The 23291-nt window shown below is 36.5% G+C and overlaps 1 protein-coding gene across 1 annotated transcript in view; it reads left to right on the top strand.

The window, feature by feature from the left end:
- The first annotated feature begins 3799 nt into the window (after positions 1-3799).
- Positions 3800-23291, top strand: part of LOC121389971 (AP-2 complex subunit mu) — a 43992-nt gene continuing 24500 nt past the window's right edge. The window contains exons 1-4 of the mRNA XM_041521654.1: positions 3800-3934; positions 8081-8164; positions 11444-11709; positions 14124-14206. Coding sequence (XP_041377588.1) covers positions 8091-8164; positions 11444-11709; positions 14124-14206 — 423 coding nt within the window. The 5' untranslated portion in view covers positions 3800-3934; positions 8081-8090. The remainder of the gene's footprint in view (positions 3935-8080; positions 8165-11443; positions 11710-14123; positions 14207-23291) is intronic.

A 23291-nucleotide genomic window follows, 5' to 3' on the forward strand; every position in this document is an offset into this window, starting at 1 on the left:
GTTGAACATAACGGTTTTTAATTTAAATTATTAGGTAAATTAATCTTTGCAAATTTAATATACATGCATACTAACACGTTTCTAATAACAATAAATATTTCATGTCTGTGTACAGTTTATTATAGGATATTAAACGAATATCCATTTTCTTAACAAGTTTATGTCCCGAGTCAAATTATTTTTATTTGCTTTAGCGAGTGACAAATAAAACTTATTTCACAAGTGACATAAACTTGATTCGAAATGGTAGCATGTCTAATGTTTAGCTTTTTGGAAACATATTATAAGAAAGGAACACAGTGAGAGAGAAGAGGGAGAGAGAATGATTTTTTTTTCTGTTTATTTCCAAACAAGATAAGATTGTTTTTCCAATTATTTCAACACAAGAATTATTTATTTGAAAAGATTCAACCATATTTCATTAAATTTATTATAATTACAATTTTTTTAAACTATATTTGTTTCTATTTTAAATGTCCTTTGTAAAATATTTATAATGGCATAATCTTTGGTTTTTAATTTGTATACTATAAATATTTAATGTTGATCATTGTTAGCCAGTTTACAAGTTTTCTATTTTCATTATTTATCATACCAAACATAATTATTTGTTTTTCTAACTTGAGTCTTATGCTAACGTCGGTGCAATGTTGTGCCAACGTTGAGGCGACACCTTCAAACCGAAGTAAATTTGACGCAAATGCTTCAATTGCGGTAAATTATGTTTTACAATTTACACAAAACATTCGTAATTTCACATATAAATCCATACATTTTCTGAAGCAAAATTTATATGAGGGGGTGCGTAATCGACGGCCCACAGGGCCGGAGTTGCGGGGTGGGGTGGGGGGGGGGGTCCCGGGGCATGCCCATCCGAAAAAAATTAAAATCTAGAATGCAGGAGATGCAATTTCCTGCATATTGGGAAGTAATATTGAAACATTTCTTTGCCTCAAAATATGTCAAATATAATTTTTTACACATCCCTCGCACCACCACCCACCCCCCCCCCCCACCCCCCGCGTACGGGCCTGACGCGATCGCAAGGTGGGGCGAGATCGGCCCGAATCAACCATTTGACAACGTCGTGGCAACGTTAGGTTGGCGACGGTGATAGTGCCGACCATGACGATATTGAGCCAACGTAGTTGTGATGTCGGGGTCATTTTGCCCAGATATCTCTGTCGTTTTTTACCGGGTTCGGTGGCGTCGTGGTTATGCCATCGATCTACAGGCTGGTAGCTTCTGGGTTCGGATCCCAGTCGAGGCATGGGATTTTTAATCCAGATACTGACTCCAAACCCTGGGTGAGTGCTCCGCAAGGCTCAGTGGGTAGGTGTAAACCACTTGCACCGACCAGTGATCCATAACTGGTTCAACAAAGTCCGTGGTTTGTGCTATCCTGCCTGTGGGAAGCGAAAATAAAAGATCCCTTGCTGCCTGTCGTAAAAGAGTAGCCTATGTGGCGACAGCGGGTTTTCTCTAAAAAACAAAAAAACAACCAGTGTCAGAATGACTATAATATGTTTGAGGGGCAATAGCCGATGATAAGATAAAAAAATTAATGTGCTCTAGTGGCGTCGTTAAATAAAACCATTTTTTTTCTCAATCGTTTTTGCCCGAATTTTTTTTTTGGGGGGGGGGGGGGGGGGGAGACTAACCCTGCCTCGTACGCTTATGCGTAATATTTCATTGGCCCATAAAAACCATTCATCAAATCTCTTAAATAATATATGTGACCCCCACCCCATCTCCCAATGTCCTTGCAGGTAGAGTACACGTGAAGTGTCACACTTTTTATTGGTAGCCTATAGATCTACTGTTAGTGTGTAGGTTGGTCGAGCTGGTGTGCTTACAGCCGATTATGGTTCAAACCGCTCCAGCATTCATTGTAAGTACAAATGCTGCCAGGGTGTAGCTACATATACTCTTCAAAAAAAGAAACGCAAAAGGGTACAAATGGGTTATAACTCCGATTTTATGTTTCCTACCGGTTCATGCTTTGTGAATATAAGGTCATTGCATGTCCCAAACACATTCCCACGGTTACATTCGATAAAACGCAGCTACTGTACAATAAAGTTCCAAAATGTGAATATTCGCAAAAACGCAGCCACGTGCAAACCATGTCACCACTGCACGTGCGTTGTCTGCACGTGCAACATGAACACCGACAGTATAAAAGTGCAGGGTGTTCGCTTGCCTGGCCTCTGTAACTGGCCGACAGTTGACAATCCAGGACATGCCACGTCTCAGTGAACCGCAGAGAAACAATGCCATCGGCCGACTAGACGCAGGCGAATCCAGAACGGCCGTTGCCAGGGCATTCCATGTGTCCCCAAGCACCATCTCCAGACTGTGGGACCGTTACCAGCAACATGGATCAACACGTGACCTCCCTAGATCCGGTCGACCACGGGTCACTACCCCCGGGCAGTACCGCTACATCCGGGTACGCCACCTTCGGGAACGATTGACTACTGCCACCTCCACAGCCGCAGCAATACCAGGTTTGCGCAGGATATCCGACCAGACCGTACGGAACCGCCTACGTGAGGTAGGAATTCGTGCCAGACGTCCAGTTCGAGGTGTCATCTTAACACCACAACACCGTCGACTCGGACTGCAGTGGTGCCAGATTCATCGACAATGGCCTCAACTGCGATGGAGACGGGTGTGGTTCAGTGACGAGTCCCGATTTCTGCTCCGACGTCATGATGGAAGATGTCGCGTGTATAGGCGTCGTGGTGAACGTTATGCGGCAAACTGCGTGCAGGAAGTGGACAGATTCGGCGGGGGTAGTGTCATGGTGTGGGCAGCCATCTCACACACTGGCAGAACTGACCTGGTCCACGTGCAGGGCAACCTGAATGCACAGGGCTACATTGACCAGATCCTCCGGCCACACATCGTTCCAGTTATGGCCAACGCCAACGCAGTGTTCCAACATGACAACGCCAGGCCTCACACAGCACGTCTCACAATGGCTTTCCTACAGAACAACAACATTAATGTCCTTCCTTGGCCATCGATATCACCGGATTTGAACCCAATTGAGTCTATGGGACGAGTTGGACCGACGCCTCCGACAGCGACAACCACAGCCCCAGACCCTGCCCGAGCTGGCCGAGTGGGCCACCATCCCCCGGGACGTCATCCGTACTCTGGTTGCTTCAATGGGCAGGCGGTGCCAGGCATTTGTCAACACACGCGGAGGCCACACCCGGTATTGACTCCAGATGACCTTGACCTTGGTGGTGTGTCCTATCACTTACTCACAATGGACTAGAGTGAATTGTGAACAATCCTGCAACATTTGGTAATTATCGGACTCGCCATTCAATAATTAAATCAATTCTCCAAATGTTACGACAATGTGGTTTTGCGTTTCTTCTTTTGAAGAGTATATGTTGATACGCTGTTTTCTGTTTTATTAATTAATGTTAATATAATGAGCAATAGGAATTGATTTTGTACGATGGAACCTATAACAGAACTCGTTCCCTGGTATTAGAGAAACTAGTCTTAAATTCATCATCATCATCATCATTATTAATTATTATTATTATTATTTATTTAATTAAAATGTTAATAAAATAGCCAGTTCATATCCATGTTATATATGATGTTAAGATTATATAATAATAATAATAATAATAAATAAATATAAAATATAATATTGCAATGCACTGTTGTAGTTTTTAAAAATCATTGACGTATAATTGATGAATAATATGGAGGTGTAACTTAGATTGTAGTATAGTACACTGTACCGGGTTCGCTTGCTTAGAGTGTTATAGCGGCACATCTTTATTGTCACCGGTTAACCCTTTGCATACGACTTAACGAAGATGAAGGCAACACCCCCTTGGGTTTTATTAAAATAAATACGTTTAACTTGAACATAATTGCTATATAGTTGTGCACAGTGAAGGTTGGTATTGTATAAAACATAATACAATTGTTATTTTCGTTTTGAAATACCAATAGTCATGGTGGTCATCTTTTTTGCAGAGCGCATGCTGAATAGAATTTTGTTTTAGCCAGTTTAGTGTTACCGTGTTTAAAGACAAATCAGGCATCGAAATAAGTTGAGATCTGCCGCTCACTACAACTTCAGGTTACCACATGTTAAAAAAGTTAACAATGGTACTTCCTTCTCCACAAATTGATTTAAATGAAAACGCCACCACCTGCAATCTGATTAATCATTAAAATTAGCTCTACTGGGTCTACCAGTCCAGTATCCTGGCGTCTTATGTTTTCGATACGATAAGCAAAAAAAATAAAATATAATAAAAACAATACTTCGTACATACAATACTACTTTACCTTTCTCAAGTCACATTAGTTTATTCTAAAAACTGTGATAATTTCCCATGAACGCCAAGTTTTCCTCTAGCTGCTAAGTCGTACAGGTGTTTCCGCTATATTTTCACAAACGTCATATGTTTTCGATAGTTTCATTGGCTGTCTATTTTTGTCCTAGTTATGTCAGTGAAGGGTCTATACTCCGTGCAATAATTTACATCAAACTCTTCATTTGAAAATAAAATCATAAAATGTTTGTAACTTGTAAAAAATATTGAATAAACTTCAGACCAATAGACATATTTGCATTATGTTTTCATCATAGGCTAATGTCTAATCCTCTGGTTATACGTATCAACGACACCAAAATTCAGATTGTCACCTTAAGTACACTGACAGAGATACAGAACTATATATACTGAACAAAATAAGAAACTTCCACTAACTTTGCTTGAACATAACTTGATGAAAACAAACCGGGGGAATAATTGTTATATATGCGTTTAAAGAGTGTTCCATGATGCATCGTTTGGTGCAAAAATCATGGCCATAGGTTAACAGAAACTGGGAGAAATTTTGACCAAGTGTGGTAGGGGTTAAAGAAAAAAAACCCCACTTAATAACGGGTATGACCACCTCTTGAATTGACCACTGCAGTGCATCGCAGGCGCATAGAATTGACAAGTGTTAATTTCTGCCTGTGGAATATTGTTCCATTCCTGAATGAGCGCTTGACCAAGTTCGTTGACGTTAGCAGGTGGGTTAGGACGACGCCTCAATCGTCTGTCCAGACTATCCCAGACATGCTCGATGGGGTTGGGATCTGGACTTTTAACGGTCAGTCATCGGTGAAATCAATGTTATTTGTCCTAAGAAAATTTACAGTGTCTCTAGCTGTATGAGAGGTGGCATTATCATGCTGAAAAATCAAGATGTTGGCGTTGTTATGGAACAGAGGAATGACGTGATGAGCGAGAATGTCATCGCAGTAATGTTGAGCATTTAAATTGCCATCAATGACGACTAATGGTGAACGATAACCATGGGCAATGGCTGCCCAGACCATGACAGAACCCCCACCCCCGAAATGATCTCGTTCAAGAACACAACAGTCAGCATAGCGTTCATTTCTCCTACGGTAGACGCACACCCTGCCATCACCACGTTGTAAAGAAAATCTGGATTCATCCGAAAAAAGAACGGTATTCCAGCGTCGCCGTATCCAGCGAGTGTGTACACGTGCCCCATTAAGACGATTTAGACGATGACGTTGCGTTAAAACGCATCCGACGTAAGGACGTCGTGCATGTAAATCGTTCTCCCGCAGATGGTTACGAACACTTTGCCCACTGATTCGGTTATTATGAAGCCCAGGTGTGTTAGCAACAGTAGCAGTGGCAGTTTGGAATCGATTGCGCAAATGCGTGTTCATGATATAGCGATCTTGACCATGCGTTGTATCACGCGGACGTCCACGGCGTGGCAAGTCGTTGGTGCTTCCTGTCGTTCGAAATCTTACGCAAAGATTTCGTATCGCTCGACTAGAACTCCCAACATGCCTTGCAACGTCTTCTGTCGACATGCCAGCATAAAGCATGCCAATCGCCCGTTCGCGTAAATTATTGGGTATTCTTGGCATACTAAAAATGCTCAAATGTAAATAACATTAATTTTTTTACAAATTTTGAAGTGTTTTCATTCACTTGACAACAATGTCAGTAAGACAAGTAAAACAAATTGACCGAATACTACACGGGACATGTCGAACCATGCATGCACGTGCAAATTGAATTTCACATTGTCGACGATTAACAGTGCAAAAATAATCGATAAAATTCATGAATCCTGATAATACAGCTCACGGCTAATACTACCTATATAATTTCATTACACAATGAATTCTTTAACACAACAAATACTATATGTACAAATCGGAAGTTTCTTTTTTTGTTTAGTATATTTTCAAAAATCGAATTCCACCAAACCATTTATTTGTAGTAAATGTAAATGCACATGTAAACATGCCCCCACCAGAAATTACCGAAAAGAACGTTGCTGTGAATGACATAAGAGGTAACCCAACCAGCCTTCCATAAAGTTTATTGTTCAGTGTAATGATCACGTGGTATATCGTAAAACATATGTCGATCGAAATTGTATGATGGTACAATAGATCTAACAACATTGTGTGGACTCTCAGGTTCAGGTGCATTTCATCTATAAATAACAATTTAAATATCAACCAATTACACTCTGCCTTTTATAGTGTTATTCGGGAGCATACAAATTCTAAAAATGTCGGGTGAGACTATTTATGCAATAGGTGAACATGTTGGTCTATTTCAACATTGAAAAAACAGGGGGAAAAGTGCAGTAATAAACTCTGGATTGTATATTAGTATAAACAGATTTTATGGCTATACCATCACAGGTTTTTTTCCCGTCTTGAAATGAATTTTATATAAATTTTATATTGCAGTTAGTTTCCGGCATACTTCGTAATTCACCCGAATCATTTCGCATACCCTCGGCATAATCCCGAATGTTTTCAAATTCTTTTCAAATCACTGTCATGATTTTGCAAGTACGGTTTTGATTGGTCGAATGAAAGGTCAACTGAACATGAGCTCCAACGGGTTGCTGTTAGATCCACATGTAATAGTGGAGCTAATTTTAATTAGATTGCACCACCTGAATTTTCATCATAATTTGACATAAAAGTAGCCTGAGTATTCTTGACAGTTATTGGACAATTCATACCCATTTTCTTTCGTCCCTGGATGTTTCGTACACACTACCATTTTACACCCTAGACAATTTGTACACAGTACATTTAGGACGCATTTTATGTTGAATTGCAAAATGATAATGTTTGGTTTGTTACAGTTAGTTGTTTGCTTGAGGGATTTTAACTGCGTTTTCTTTCCAAGGTTCAGACATGCTTACTGTGGGCACAGAAAGACAGTAAGGGCACAATATTTCATGCGAACCGCCATTCGGTTCATGTGTTGGTTACGCAAAACTAAATTTACATGAACCACAAATCGGTTATGTCATGAACTGTAGACGTTCAGAAATTAAAACTTGCAAACTTTAAGATTACAGGAAGTTTATTATACAGTTCAGTATTGTAATTTCGAGACCCTATATTTTGACTAGTATTCCGACAAATGTTTTAGACTGATTTTTAGATGTACTTGATGCACAGCAAACCAGTAGACAACGTTATATTGCAACAGTTGTAACTTGCGACCAGTCTAAACTTACAGCTTTAATTAAAATTTTAAAACTACCTTTGTTTGGTGATTAATTAAATGGGGTGTGAGTGGTAAAGTGCTCACCTGATGCGCAGTTGATCTGGTGGGATCAATCCCCATTAGTGGGCTTATCGGTCTATTTCTCATTCCAGCCAGTTGATCTGGTGGGATCGATCCCCATTAGTGGGCTTATCGGTCTATTTCTCATTCCAGCCACTGCAGTGTGACTGTAAAATCAAAGCTTGTGGTGTGTGCCATCCTAAGGGATGGTGCACATAAAAGATCCCTTGCTACTAATGGAAAAATGTAGCGTGTTTCCTCACTAAGACTATGTAAAAAGTACCAAATGCATTGTATGCTAGTGGTGGTAAACAAAAATAAACTTTTAACTCTAAATGGGGAGTTAAGATATTTCTGCGTGAAGCATAATTTTTGACAGAATATTATTTAATACTGTGAATGTTAGTTAGAATGTGTTCATCTTAAAAGTGTTTTGCTTTGTTTTATTTTAGAAGGACCAATATGATTGGTGGCTTGTTTATCTACAACCACAAGGGAGAAGTACTTATCTCCCGAGTGTTTCGTGATGACATTGGGTGAGTAATACCACTTTAATTCCTGCTTATAGACAGGTTTATTGGCCAGTGACGTCAAAGTACTGTGTGCGGCCATGTTTAGAATCACGTGATCTGTCCGCCATTAAGGGAGTGAAACTCGCACAATAATAACGTGAAGGCATTGTATCTGGGTGCATTTTCAGTATTAATTACCATTTTAGTACATTTTGTGAAAGCAAAACCAGTATGTCGAATAATACAACTTCATTTAAAGATTGTAGATTCATATCAAAGTTGGTGGAAGTGTATTAATCATTAAAAACGTAATTAAATAAAGCATGTATATATATATGTGTGTGTGTACACACATGAATACAAAAGCATAATGAATAATTTAAACTTACGGTATGCAAGCATATATAATTTCTGTGGACACTTGTGTAGCCTAATATATTGAACTTTAAAACAATATTCAGATTACCCTCCCTCCAGCCGAAGCTCCTGTTTTGTTTGTACTTGTCTTGTGCATCACCAGTAAGTGTCAAAGGGGTTTGTTTTGTAATTTACTAGTATATAGAAAATTTTATGACTAAGCAGAGGTGCGTTTTCGGGGTAATATAGTGTTGTATATTGTGGATGATTAATTTAATTTAATTTTTATTCAAGAAACAAAGATAATGATCTTAAAAATATATATTATAATTATAAAATAATAACAAATAAATTATTTGTTATTTTATTTTTTTATTTGTATTAATTAATTAATTCATAATAATAATAATAATAAAAAAAATGTCCGACATAATGGGTAGGGGTGCGATTTTCAATGTGGCATGCATGCGTGTTAGGTCTGTAAACTATTTATTTATCATTTTATTCGCACACATGTAACACCATAATAACTCGTATGTATAAATAATAAATAAAAAAAATAAAATAAAAATAAGAGCTAATAATAATAACAGCTAAACTTTGACATCTATCATCTGAGGTCAGTCTTTCTTTTTTTTTCTTTTTTTTAAATGGTACACCACGTTTTCTGCAAACTTACATAACTGAAATACGTTTCTATATTTTAGGATGCATTCAGTAAAGTTTCACTTAATAACTATCAAAAGTATTTACACTTGCGTGTGTTTAATTTATTCGTATTGGCATGTATATAGGTGCTTTATTATTTATGTTTTTAATCATTCACAGACTTCCACCGACATTGATATGAATATATAATCTTTAAATGAGGTTGAATTATCCGAGAGACTGGTTTTGCTTTTGCAAAACGTTCCAAAAAACTCATAAAGACTGAAATTGCACCCAGCTGCAATGCCGTTGCGTGAATTTCACTCCCTTAATGGTGGCCGAACGGTTACGCCATCTATCGACAATGTCATAAACTGCTGGGCGACAATCGGAAAACCCCATCTATAAATGTATACACATGTGAGACAGCCTTGTGGGATATGTCTATCCTACATGGATATGCATAATAATTAGGAAGCTACATAAATGTAATTTTTCTGTTACGTTTATAAACTCAAAATTTGGCTTGAATGCAATAAAACCAGTAATTTGTTGTTGGGGACCAGGCTTGCTGAGTACCTGACATCATATGATGTACCCGAGGGTGGAATAGCCCTGTCCCACATGGACACATATGAAGGATTCTTTTTCTCCCATCCAGTTGATGAAAAACAAGCATTTTGGGAAAACATGAAAAACCTACATTTTTTATTTTTTATCTTACAATAAAATAATCATAAACATTGATAAGATCGTACCCCAAAATGGTTTATACTAAAAGTATAAACCAAAAATTATAGTATAATTTCATTATGACAGCAGGTTTCCTTGTTTTTATGAAATATAAAAAGCATTTCTTGCGTTATTTTGCCGTCACGTCACCCAATGTTAATATCAGCTCAAACAACAGAAGTGATGTGGTCATGTAAGACCTATTTATTCCGTATGGGCTGATGTCATGGAATACGCCTGTCTTGCATGGCTAGGTATGGGAGAAAAATGTATAGCTATATGTTGTCTATTTTCCTATTTGGTATGCACATCTAGAGAACATATTAATATACAAGTTTGTGATATGAGGTCATCAGAGAATGGTTTCAGATTGATATTTTTTTGGGTTAAAACCTGCATTATAAATGTTATCGTGTTAAGTTGCAGTGTTAAATTCACAGTTTTTAACAGCACTTGTTATGTCTACCCATGCAATGGCATTAATATGTAATATACATGTACAGAAAATTGATGCACCAATGATTTCTTCTGGCAAATGTAAAGATAACGAAATATAACGTTTGCAACTATGATTATAATGCATCTTTAATTCTAGTACATATAACATTTGTCGTTACAAAGTTTCTTCTAGTTTAAATAGTAAATATGATATAATTTTTGCAACCTATGTGAGTCTCTTGTTGAAAAATATTAGCCAAATGTGTGTCCATGGGGCTTAATTTCGATAAAATGGGCTTAAATATGTGAAATGCTGGTAGCTTGAAGGCCTTGTTTTAGGAAAATTATACTTAAATTTACTATTAAAGTACATAAAATTTATTAAAAAAACTATTAGGACTCTCCATGACTGGCGAGCAATGTCTCATACCACTGCATTCTTGCCCAAATATGGAAAGTTGTGAGTGTTTCTGCATTCATCTTTCATCATTTTACTTTGTTATTTCTTGTTATTAATAGAGTTAATCTTTGATGTGTGGGTTTGTTCTCCTGTTTGAAATGTCTTGTATACATAGTGTTTTCCCTAGCTTGTTTTAGCATGGTGCAGCACCATGCCTCAATAGTCTGGTACCATGCTGCCCTGAGATTAAACAAGCCTTTTTCAGTAATTAATTCTAAAATTGCCTTTATAAAACACCCAATAAGGTATTATTAATTAATAAAATATGCCTTTTATATCTTTTGCCATTCATTTATTAAAGCAAGCACATAAATTAAATTAATGTTTATTTTAATTAATTATTTTTTAAATTTTTAATGAAAAACAAGTGCCCCGAAAATGGTGAAAATGCCCCAAAAGTGTTGGGTCTACCATGCCTTGCCTAATTTGATCTCCTGCTACTTCCATATGGAGAGGCCTTAACCTTTTCCCATGGCAACAGTGGGTTTCCTCTAAAAACAAACAGTGTCAGAATGACCATCTGTTTGACATCCAATAGCCGATGATAAGATAAAAAAATCAATGTGCTCTAGTGGCGTGGTTAAATAAAACAAACTTTACTTTACTTTACTTTTTCCCATGTGCATGTATATAACTTGTTATACTGACTTATTTCTTCATTTTTGTAGACGTAATGCAGTTGACGCATTCCGTGTAAATGTCATCCATGCACGCCAGCAAGTACGATCACCAGTGACAAACATTGCCAGAACGAGCTTCTTTCACATCAGACGGTCAAACATCTGGTTGGCAGCCGTAACCAAGCAAAATGTCAATGCTGCAATGGTCTTTGAATTCCTTAACAAAATGGTTGAAGTCATGCAGTCATACTTCGGGAAAATTTCAGAAGATAACATCAAGAACAATTTTGTTCTTATTTATGAGATTTTAGATGGTACAGTATGAAATGTTTTGCATTTTAATCTTGTTTTACAACACTACTTATATAGATATTGAAATTAGGGAATTGGGTCTGTTAAGACAAAAGTTTTTTTTTCTTTTGAGGATATTACAACACTGCAAGAACTTGAAGTCAGTTTTTGATACCCAATAGCCAATTTTGTTTAAATATGCTGGTTCCAAGATGTACAACAAATATTAAACTTAATTTGAAATGTTCAGTTAGTATCACATTCTTTCAAATCTGCATGTACCAGAATGCTAGTAGAACTGTCATTAACTTGTAATTTAAAAAAAAATGATACTTAAAGGTAGGATCAACTCAAACAAGAGCCTTATGTGTTGGAAAGATGCATACCCGGACCACCAACACATACTGACACTTTAACAAATGAAAAACGCGTAATAAAAAACATGATTATTCCTGCTAACTGGGGGCAGCCAATTTGTTTCGTTTTTGTGACGTCTGGTGGTATTGATAATGTCCATTACGATTTGAGGGGTATCCATGCGGTTATCACACAATATCCTGTGATCTTGATAAAAGAGGCACATCTTTTTAGTGTATCTAGACACAGTGTCTAGGGACTGTCTAAATATACACCTGCCAATCAGGAACCACAGGTACAGGCCACGGAACGAAAAGACCAATTATTCAAGAAAACACTCCGATTATTATTTTAGTACATGGGTTAATTTATGTACAAAACATACAGTTATTTCAACACTTTGACAATGGTGGTTTATTTTGTATTGAAAAATAATATATAATTGTTGTCGGCTTACTGAGATGGATATTATTACAGAACATTGCGATGCATCTGCAAAAATCAGGTATGTTTTGTTTCTTCAGTTTGAAGGCTAATTCCTGACGTGACACGTTAAGTATTATGGAACCACCAGCTCGCCAAAGGGTGTATTCACTGGGATGGTACAAAATGGCTGTGCAAGTTATATTTAATAGCGTCACATTTAACTGTTTTATTAATTAACTATACGATTATACTTGTTGATATTAAGCAATAATGTGCATTATATATCGTTGAATATGCATACCAGGTCAAATTCCTTAATTGTCCCCTCCTTTAATGCAGAATGACTTTTATATCAGTGTTGGTGGTACTGCATGTCTCAGACTTGGTACTTAGCTGCCAAGTCCCGGCCCTAATCTTGCCGGTGAAATTAGCGTTTTCTTCACCAAAAGTCTGCTCAAGTTATTAGTAGTAGTGAGAAGTCGAAGTTGCCATAATATTTTGGACGTAATCCGTTTTCAAAACCGTGATCACTCAACATGAAGACCACAACTTAGCACCTTGTCGTCGTATGTCAGTCCTTGTTTTTACTTTGGTACCAGACTGTACATCGACACATGTCATGCCACATTCATTTCAGAAACGCCAGAAAATCGGTCACTTCTCCTTTTTTTTCAATTCTAGAGTAGGAATCTTTATTTGTTAAGTACTGCAAAATACTTTATTTTCATGAGGAATTATTTTTGCATTATCATGTTGTTTGAATAAAATTTGTGAAAATAACTTCCATGCGGAATTAAAGGCTGACGAAAATCGGACATTAAAAAAACTAAGAAAAAACAAGTAGTCTTGTTCAGTCAGACACAAGTCCTCGTTAGTGTTCATTGCACCAGATTATATTATTAGTAACAATGCAATACTTAAAACTTTAAATTATAAAACAAAAAAACAATATATTAGTACAGACAATATATTATAAGATTATAAGCAGTACAATGTTTTGTATGGTTTTCTTTTATAAGTACTGGCGCTGAAAGCAACACACATGTTTCAAAATAAATATCACAGTATGTTAAAATGTAGAAGTAAAAAAAATCCAGGGTGGGCTTGTACAGTGACACTATACTTGTGGTACATATTGGGGCTTCACATTAAAGGGTTTGCCTGTTGGTCAATCACAAACCTTACCGAACAAGTATTTTGACAGTAATAAATATTGTTTAAATCAAACTTGAGCTAGCATTGCGACTTCAAATTTTGTTTTCTTTTCGGGTTCGTTTGAGAATTATGAAAAAGCATTTTACGTAAGCTTGCTGTATTTTGTAACCAATAAACGTCAAAATTATTGACATCAGTAACTGGTACTTCATTTGTTTTATTGGGGGAAAGGACTTGCGAAAATAAATGCTTTACAGTAACACCATTTTAACTGTCATAACCCACTTGTTTCCCCTGAAAACAGTAAATGTGAACTTTCAGAAGGCTTTGAGTTGGAGTGGTTTTTATTGAAGGTCATCTTCTTTCTGGAATTAATTAACTTCAGTGACATTGTTTTAAAAGCAATTAATCAGATTTGACTGTATATTATATAATGTTGTGTTATTCATCTACTGATTCTTTTTGTGGGTAGTAACAAAGAAGTACTTTACCATTACAGAGATCCTGGACTTTGGTTACCCACAGAACACCGATACTGGCATTTTGAAGACTTTCATTACTCAACAAGGCATTAAGTCACAGGTAATTGACACACATAACATGGGGGTGGGGTGAAGGGAGGTGGCGATAAATAAAGCTCAAAATGCATGTGTATAAATAATAATTAAATCATGTGCTAAATAACATATTTATTACTGCTTTTTATTAATTAACTTCCCAATTTCGAGTTTTTAATTTAAATTTGTGAATACACATTTAGTGATCTGATAAATCCTGAATGTGTTAGAATTAATTTTAAAATTAGTAAACTTATGATCTTTAAAATTATAAACCCAAATAAAACAATTAGCCCCAATTAAATTTGTTTATATATACTACTCAAAAGAATTTAAGGGTCAGACGATATTTTCGACATTATTTTCTGAATGTCAATTATATTAGCTAGACCATAATGTCACGCATGGTATTGTTCCATTTTGACGAAAGTGGGTCTAAGCAACCCATAAATGAATTAAAATCCACTGTCATTGACACTGTCGACTAGTTCTAATGGCGAAAACATGCTTACATTTGCACGTAAATTAGGGCGAAAGCGAAAGGTCTGCTAAGTGCCCATAACTTGCTTTTTCACAAAGTGCTTCATTTGCACGCTTTGCTCGTGTATTCCATGTTCCCAATGCTGAATTTCCGTATAATTGGAGCTTGCGTTCGTGTATGGTGCACACTCCAAATTCGACAATGGTACGACTTCAACTGACTATCGAAGATCGAGGAAGGGCTATTGCTTGGCTTCAGGATGGTAATACGCAAAGAAATGTTGCTCTGAGACTTGGTGTCAGTCAGAGTGTCGTTGGCCGACTGTGGCAACGATACCAAGCAACGAATTCTGTTCGAAATCGTCCACATTCGGGAAGACCCCGAAGCACTACAAATAGAGAGGACCGCTACATCACCAATATGGCTCTACGTCAACGCACAACCACTGCACGCCGATTATGTGACAATCTGCGGACTGCGACTGGAACTCGAGTGTCTGATCAAACCATACGCAATCGTCTAAGAGCCAATAATCTACGCTGCCGTCGCCAGGCTGTTCGACCACTACTCCTACCACGTCACAGAACGGCCAGCCGTCACTGGTGCACGCTTCATCTGCGGTGGCATCGTGTTCAGTGGGGTCCAGTGATGTTCACTGATGAGTCCAGGTTTAGTCTCCAGTTCAACGACGGTCGGGTTCGTGTCTACAAACGTCCTGGGGAGCGCTTCGCTGACGTTAACGTTAGACAATGTCACCGGTTCGGTGGTGGCAGCGTCATGGTGTGGGGCGGCATCTCTATCCACCACAGGACCCCCCTCTATGTGGTGGATGGCAATCTGAATGGAATCCGCTATCTGAATGAGATTATCCGGCCGTTGATTCTCCCAGGCCTTCAGCAGATTGGCGGCGGGGCAGTTCTGCAGGATGACAATGCCAGACCCCACCGCGCCAGGGTGGTAACGGACTTTCTCAGACAACAAGGTATCGCCAGGATGGATTGGCCAGCATATTCGCCTGACTTGGCCCCAGTAGAGCACGCCTGGGACGAATTAGGCAGGAGAGTTCGGGATAACCATGCCCCTCCGGCCAACCTTCATGATCTGGGTCAACTTCTTATGGCAGAGTGGCAGGCCATTCCCCAAGAGTTCTTCAGACGTCTGATCAACAGCATGAGGCAACGATGTGTCGAGTGTATTCGCGCCAGGGGTGGATTCACACACTATTAAACAAATGTTCTAATGTGTAAAATCCATGTTTGACAACCTTCAACTTTGACAGCATGTCATGTGACTTTCTTGTATACAGTGACGTTTATTTGTGGTTTTTTGTAAATATGGAACAATAAATAAAAAATTTGGTGTAGTTTACATCATCAATCTAATACACTCTGAAACTTATTTGGTTATAAATTTTTGACCCTTAAATTATTTTGAGTAGTATATTAGAGTAGCATCTTACATGGCATTTTGTGGAGACAATCAAGGGCTGGCAGTAACATACATTTATAAATTCTCTTTAGTATTACCCATATGGGCAGAGAGTGATCGACAAGATATCTCTAATCTTTCTCTTGAAATGTTTACCGTATATCTTCGCCTGTAAGTTGATCTTGGCTATAAGTCCCTAATTTCAAGCCCTGGAATTTTTTTTATTATTATTGACCTGTTTATAGTTGACCCATAATCTCGCCTCATACAATGGCATATTCCCCTATGTTAGTAGACTGGTCTGAACATCCCATCAGCCAATGGGATGGCTTAAAATCTTCCAGTGAGTCCATCATTGGCAAAGTGTGTTGGGACTTCTGATGTCAGCCCAAGATATGACTCAGAGGCTGATTGCAGTTACGTCTTGCTGATACGGCAGTTGATCTTGGACTTTTACTGAACTTTGTCACTAAGAATAAGCTTCCAGACCAGTCTCCAGACTTATTCAGTTCAAGCTCTCTTGTCCATCTTGGGTTAGGTTAAGTAGAAAAAAAATAGAGAAAAATTGGATCGTTTTGTCTTTTAAGAATACTTAACCTGACATCCAGGGTTTATACCCACCCAGCCTCCCCACTTGTAATCCTTCATTCGATGCACTCAGGGGAAAGAAGGAAGCTCAATCACGTGACCGAAACAGGAAGCAGAAGACTCCTTGGAAGATTTTAAGCCATCTGGCTAAGTATTCTTAAAAGAGAAAACGATCAAAGTTTTCTACATTCTTACTTTCAGCAATACGTACTTTATAGTACTGTCCAGTATGATTTTGTGCATAAATAATGACTTTATTTATCAACATATCACTATGATATCCATTTACATTGTAAAGAAAGATAACTCTGTTGTGGAAAATATACTGGTTTTCGCACCAAAATGTCTTTTTTCGGTGTTAGAATCAGTTTAAGCTATTTTTAGTAAAAACTTATTATATTCATGGAGCTGAGTTTGGCATGAAGCTAATGCCAAAAAACCTGAAGTTATAAAAATTAAATTTGCAAATTAACACATTGAGTATAAACACTATACTGTGTTTATACTCAAATGTGTTAATTTGACAATTCAACAATAAAAACTTCCCCAAAATTCTAATATTTTTTTCTGTAAATTTTTTACCTCCTTATAAGTTGAACACCCCCCCCCCCCCCCCAAAGATATAACATAATATTTTGACAAAAAACATTGACTTATAGGTGAAGATATAAGATAGTTTATGCAGAGTATGACAAATATTTTGAAAAGTCACTAGCCACAGGGCTAGTGGGTTTGTGAAAACCACTAGCCCACCAAGATGAAGCACTAGCCCAAATTCCTGATCAATTATAACTGGATTTTTATATAATTTTTGTAACATTACACATTTACGAGTATAACAGTAAAATAAAACAAACACTTAAATCATGTTGTAACTTTCAGTTTTTTGTCGTGTCGTACGTTTTGTCTTTTGTCAAGTGTGATCCATCGTCATTGTCCCGTTTTCGTTTTTGCCCTCCACCCGGGGAAAAATAATTGAGCAAACTCTTGGTTGGTATCTAAACACACTACCAAAATAATTAAATTTAAATGAGGGTACAACAGTGTGACACACGGTAATAGATGGTTCAGTGTATTTGGTAGTTGGTTATATATTTAGGGCCTACTATTTATGTCGCCAGGAACGGTGATGCCAAATACAGGGCATTATTCTGTGTCAGACCGATATCAAAAGAATATAACGGCGACATCTAATCCGTTGTTAATTGATGAACAAAAAAGGTATTATCTTGTATCGGCAGCTGTGACGTATTATCCAAACCACTACACGTAATAGGCCAAGCCGAGTCATTGCATATGCGGTTACCATTAAAGTAAATTGTTTTCCTGATTGCCGATAACCACATGTCAGCGAAGTGTTAAATTAGAAAACAATAGGTAAATAAAACAAACACTGAAATTCAAAGCATGGCTGGGGTTTACTTGATTGAGATTAACCTGTCGTCGCGATTGGTGATTTCCAAGTTCTTAGCCTAAAACATATGTGCGAGATTAACTACCACGTGACGTGTCTAACCAATTAAAACACGCATGTCATTAGACTTTATTTCCTGTGCCAGAAACTTGAAAGGGAAAGGTAAACAATGCATGCTGTAACTGTGACGATGTAGAGACAGCATGTTACTGCAGTTTGCAGACCTAGCTCAAGTGGATTATTATTATATACTGATTGCGTTGTTGATATTATTCGATGACAAACGTCACAATCAAATTTATTAAACGAAATTTCAGCCGAGAGAAAAAGAAAGAAAGAAAAAAAAATCCCACGATCGAGCGATGACGAGAGGAGGGGGGAAACCACTAGCCCGCAGGGGCTAGTGGTTTTGCGTTTCTCACTAGCCCGAACTTAAAAACCACTAGCCACGGGCGTCGGGCTAGCGGATTTGTCGAACTCTGGTTTATGTGACGTCATATTCAGTGTTTGAATACTGTAACAGCACAATATGCAAGAATTGTCACAGTGTAGTATGTTAGAAAATGTGATGATGTGAATGTGTTTGTGGCCTTTTGAATTCTGTTTGACATCATGTCAACACATTTACTGATGTGGTTATACTGATCTAAGGCCGAAATCAATTGAATTATAAATTCTTCTAGGCTTACAAAGAACAACATAATTTCATTTGTGTGAGAGAAACAGAATTGCATCATATTCTACAAATATATATATATTTTTCTTGTTTTTGTTTTTTCTTTTAATTAATATTATATGGTTGCTTCATATATCTATTCAAAAAAGGAAGATTTCCAGTTACACCATTAGGTAATTAAAGTTGGCATAATAAACAGAATGTAAAAAATACTTCATTTGACACTGTAGTTAACAGTGTAAGAATTTTGCTTATCTCAAATCAGGAGTTTGTATCTGCACCCAAGGCGAGAGAAGTGACAAGCCAGGTGTTCTTATTGAACATAATACATCTTCAGTGCTACACTACATTGTCACCAGTTCTAGATCATGTTGTCATGTCTCTTAAATAGACTTTTGTAACATACATATGAAGTCCGTAATATAGAAGATATGTTGATATGTTGTCATCTAATAAAATCAGTTTGAGATAATAAGGATGTTTTAAATATGCACATTAGGATACATTGCAAGGAAACAAAACAATAATAATGTGTATGAAAATTCTTAATTACAGTAACATACATGTATGTAACAGGACAAAATTCCTGTGTTGTAAGTTTGTATATATTTAAATATTTTTGTTAGTATAATTGTATTAATAAAGCTTTAAGATTTCTTTCATTTGAGAAAAAAATGCTAATTATGAGTGAAATATTTTCTACAATGTATTATTATGCTATGTAAACCATTTTTTCAAAGGCTTGTAATACAGGTATACATGATACACTACTAAAACATACAAATGTAATAATCTAAGTTATGTACAACTAGAACTGGTGATAATGTAAATATATGCAGATCTTCATCTATTTAGTAATGTAAGTGATAAACTTTATTTTCTACCACCCAGCATAAAATATGGTGTTTACACAAACAGCATTCTCCCCCCCCCCCCCCCCCCCCCCCCCCCCCCCCAATGCTTCTGAAGACTCCGTAAATACTCCATCACTGCCCAACAAGAACAAATACATATATGTCACATTCCTGTTACCATGCACTGTATATTATTAGTGACCTTATATCCTGGTATAAATAATTCCTTTTGAATATTTAAAGTTTGCTCATTTATTGTATTTATTATGTTTCTTAGTTTTTTAGTAGGGTTGTCATGATTACAAAATTTAGTATTATGTTTGCACTAACCTGCTGCACGAAACTAATCTGTTTTAACTACCCAACCTAAGTAATTACTATGTGATGAGAATAGTGGACTAATAGTCCATATATCTGATAATTATGAATGTTTTTAGCTGCATCTGAATTTTAATTTCTGCTAAAAAATAATTGATGCACATTGTTGTTATAATATGACTGCAAGATACCCCGGATGATACCCGATGTTCAAACAATTTGTAAAATCCTGAAAATACAATACAGGCTACCCTCAAAACTCTTAAGTTAGACCAAAGGAAAACTGTGAGCCTTGGTGGTGTAAGTGTTGAGATATTGGAATACCCTAACTTTGTTTTCCAAAGCCTACATGCAATTGGTTAAGTGTGGTTACAAGAGTCTCAGTCGATGGGGCACTAGATGGGCATGCAAATAGATCCCTTTGAAGTAAATTGTTTAATATAAATATCTTGCATGAACAGAATGATACCAAGTAAAAAGATGGAAAGATTCACAAGTGACGTTGCACTTTTCCCCTGAGTAATTTGACTATATATTTTGTTATTTGTATAAAAATCTAAATCCATCTACCGGTAGTGATATTTTGATTGCTATAACTGCATTAATTACCTCAAAATTCAGTTAGACCCCAAAAATGAGAGTCGGTGGCAAGGATTCTGAGATATTGGTACCAATAGCTATTGTATGGCGGTGATCTTGGAAATCCACGATTGCCATCATAAGATATCTTAAACAAGTGGTCCTTAATAAAAATTGAAACCTAAGGAAAATGGACAAATATTTTCCACTGACTGTTTAATGAGAACAGAATATACAAAAGTAAAAAGATGGTAAGACTCAGAATAGTCATTGCAGCATTGTTCCTCAATTCAATAGGTTGTCTAAATATTTCATTTATTTTATATAAAAAAGTCCATCTTGTAATATTGTGAATGATATAACTACATTCATTACCCTCAAAACTCTTAAGTTAGATTAAAAGAAAAGCTACGAATCTAGGTACTCTGGGTTCAGAGGTATTGGTATCAATAGATTTTTGCATGGTGGCCATCTTGGATATCCATGATGATGACCATAATGTATCTTTGGTGACCTCATTATTACACCAATTTGTATACATTGTATATCAGTGTGTGGAGAGGTTTAATATAAACAATTTGAGTACTAATTTGTGTGGCTATGTGCAATACTATATAAAACAAAACTTTTAATGTAACATATCATGTTGAAATATGTGATTCTTTTGTTTAAATAGTAGACCAGTTTTGCTGACATTTACTGGGTCAACATGAAATTGTGTACACATATAACATGACAACATTGCTGTTTAGAATAGAGTGTTTTACATTTTAAGTATTTTTGTAAATTGTTATTCATAATTTAATTTCATGTTTCAGGTAACCTTTTCAGTAATAACAACTTGGAAGAGTTTATTCTGTTTTTGAACATGGGCCGAATTTATGAATCCTGTTTTTCTTAAATGCAAATGTTTAAGCATTTTAAATGCATGTAGTTACACATGTTTTAGTCAAAAACAGGCTTCGTAAATTTGGCTTATTTCCCCTTCAGGCTTCTACATGTATTTTCTCTAGTTAGTGATTACTTCAGATCTATAAATTACAAATTTTTGTCTCACTGTCATTAAGTAGTCTTATTTTCTAATGGCATCATTACTTCAAAGGCATAGTATCACAGACACAAAGTTCATTTTTATCTAATACTGGATGATTAAATGAAAATTATGTTCACTTTAGACACTAAACATTGCTGTTTTACCAGCCAACCTGTTTTCCTCCATCTGTGACAGAGCAAATTTGATATCAGTATCCTTGGAGATTTTATATTTTAGGAAAATAGATGTACATGCCCCCTCCTCTGCATTATATTGATATAAAGAGGGAACTGTACCCCGACCCTAAATCAACTCATGAGTCTACTCTTAAGTTTAAATTGGTGCTTTACAAAAGATATTTACTGCTGTTACATTTTCTGGTTTATGACTATGTACATATACAGCAATAATTAAATTACACACCACAACATTAATAAGAAGTATTTTACATGTATATAGCTGGTTGAATAAAGTACTTTTTATAATAAATTAAATAATATTATATAATTATATATCTAGTCAATGTGTAATATTCCCATGAATTATTTGCTATTACCTGTATGTGTGTGATGATTCAAGTTGAAGTTCTTAGGGACTGCAATAATTCAAAGAGCAAGGTGGGATGTAGCCCAGTGTTAAAGCGCTTACTTGATGCACAGTTGGTTGATCCTTGTTGGTAGGCCCATTGGGCTATTTCTTGTTCCAGCCAGTGCACCACGATTGGTATATCAAAGGCATTGGTATGTTAGTCGCAAAATGTCAAGGCAAACGTAGCACACAAAATAATCATTGTTAGTGGGGAAAAGCAATTTATTCCAACAAAGGGCATGTCATTTAGCATTCTAGAAAACAAATTTAAAGTGACTGAAGTAATGGTATTACAGTTATGTTGTGCAAGAACAGATGGTGAATTTTAATGTTTTCAAACATTAGAGACTTAAATTTGTTGTTATCGTTGCAATATTAATTGCATTTGTTGTTTGGCAAACAGACAATGCAGCTGATCTCGGGGCCTGGCAGAAAGGTAAACTAGGTCCTTTGTTATGTTTTGTTCACTTCTGTTTGTTTTGTAGGCTCAGTAGATTATCCTTTCTGTATTTGTGACAAATATTGAGTATTGTTACTTTGTACACAGGAAAGTTTTAGTGCGTGCAGCAGTTGTCTTGGCTACAGATTTTTGAAGCTATCTTAGTGCTACGATATAATAAAACTGTCGTAAGCTACGATGTCGCAATGATGTATGCCATAGCCTACAACCGTTTTACCACCCATAGCACTAAGATAGGTTATTATCTTTTTTGTTATTAAATTTTTTCACATTTAGGGAAAAATCAATTTTTTTAGATTTACTGGTAAATATATGTATACAAGTTTGCAATTTAGAATTTATTTTATCTTGAATATGTCATGTCAGTGTTATTTGTATTAGCTCCATTTAAATACCTGCATTAAACATTATAACTATAGAAATAATACAAACCTGTGAATTTCTACTTGATAGCATTATAATAGTAACTTGTAACTTCATTATATGAGTACCAGTTACATGTATATATTGCAGAGACTAATGACTAAAATAATTAATATTTTCATTAAAGGAATAAATTAAAACATCACATTTTAATCTCTAGTTAACTAAGCTGCATGGTATCAGTTTGTGCAGCTAGTTGATTGTTAGTTATTTGTTTTGTATTAACCATTGAAAGGATGTCAATGCAATCTGAGTAAAATATATTTTC

Source organism: Gigantopelta aegis, chromosome 15, assembly GCF_016097555.1.
Source record: "Gigantopelta aegis isolate Gae_Host chromosome 15, Gae_host_genome, whole genome shotgun sequence".
Lineage (NCBI taxonomy): Eukaryota > Metazoa > Mollusca > Gastropoda > Neomphalida > Peltospiridae > Gigantopelta > Gigantopelta aegis.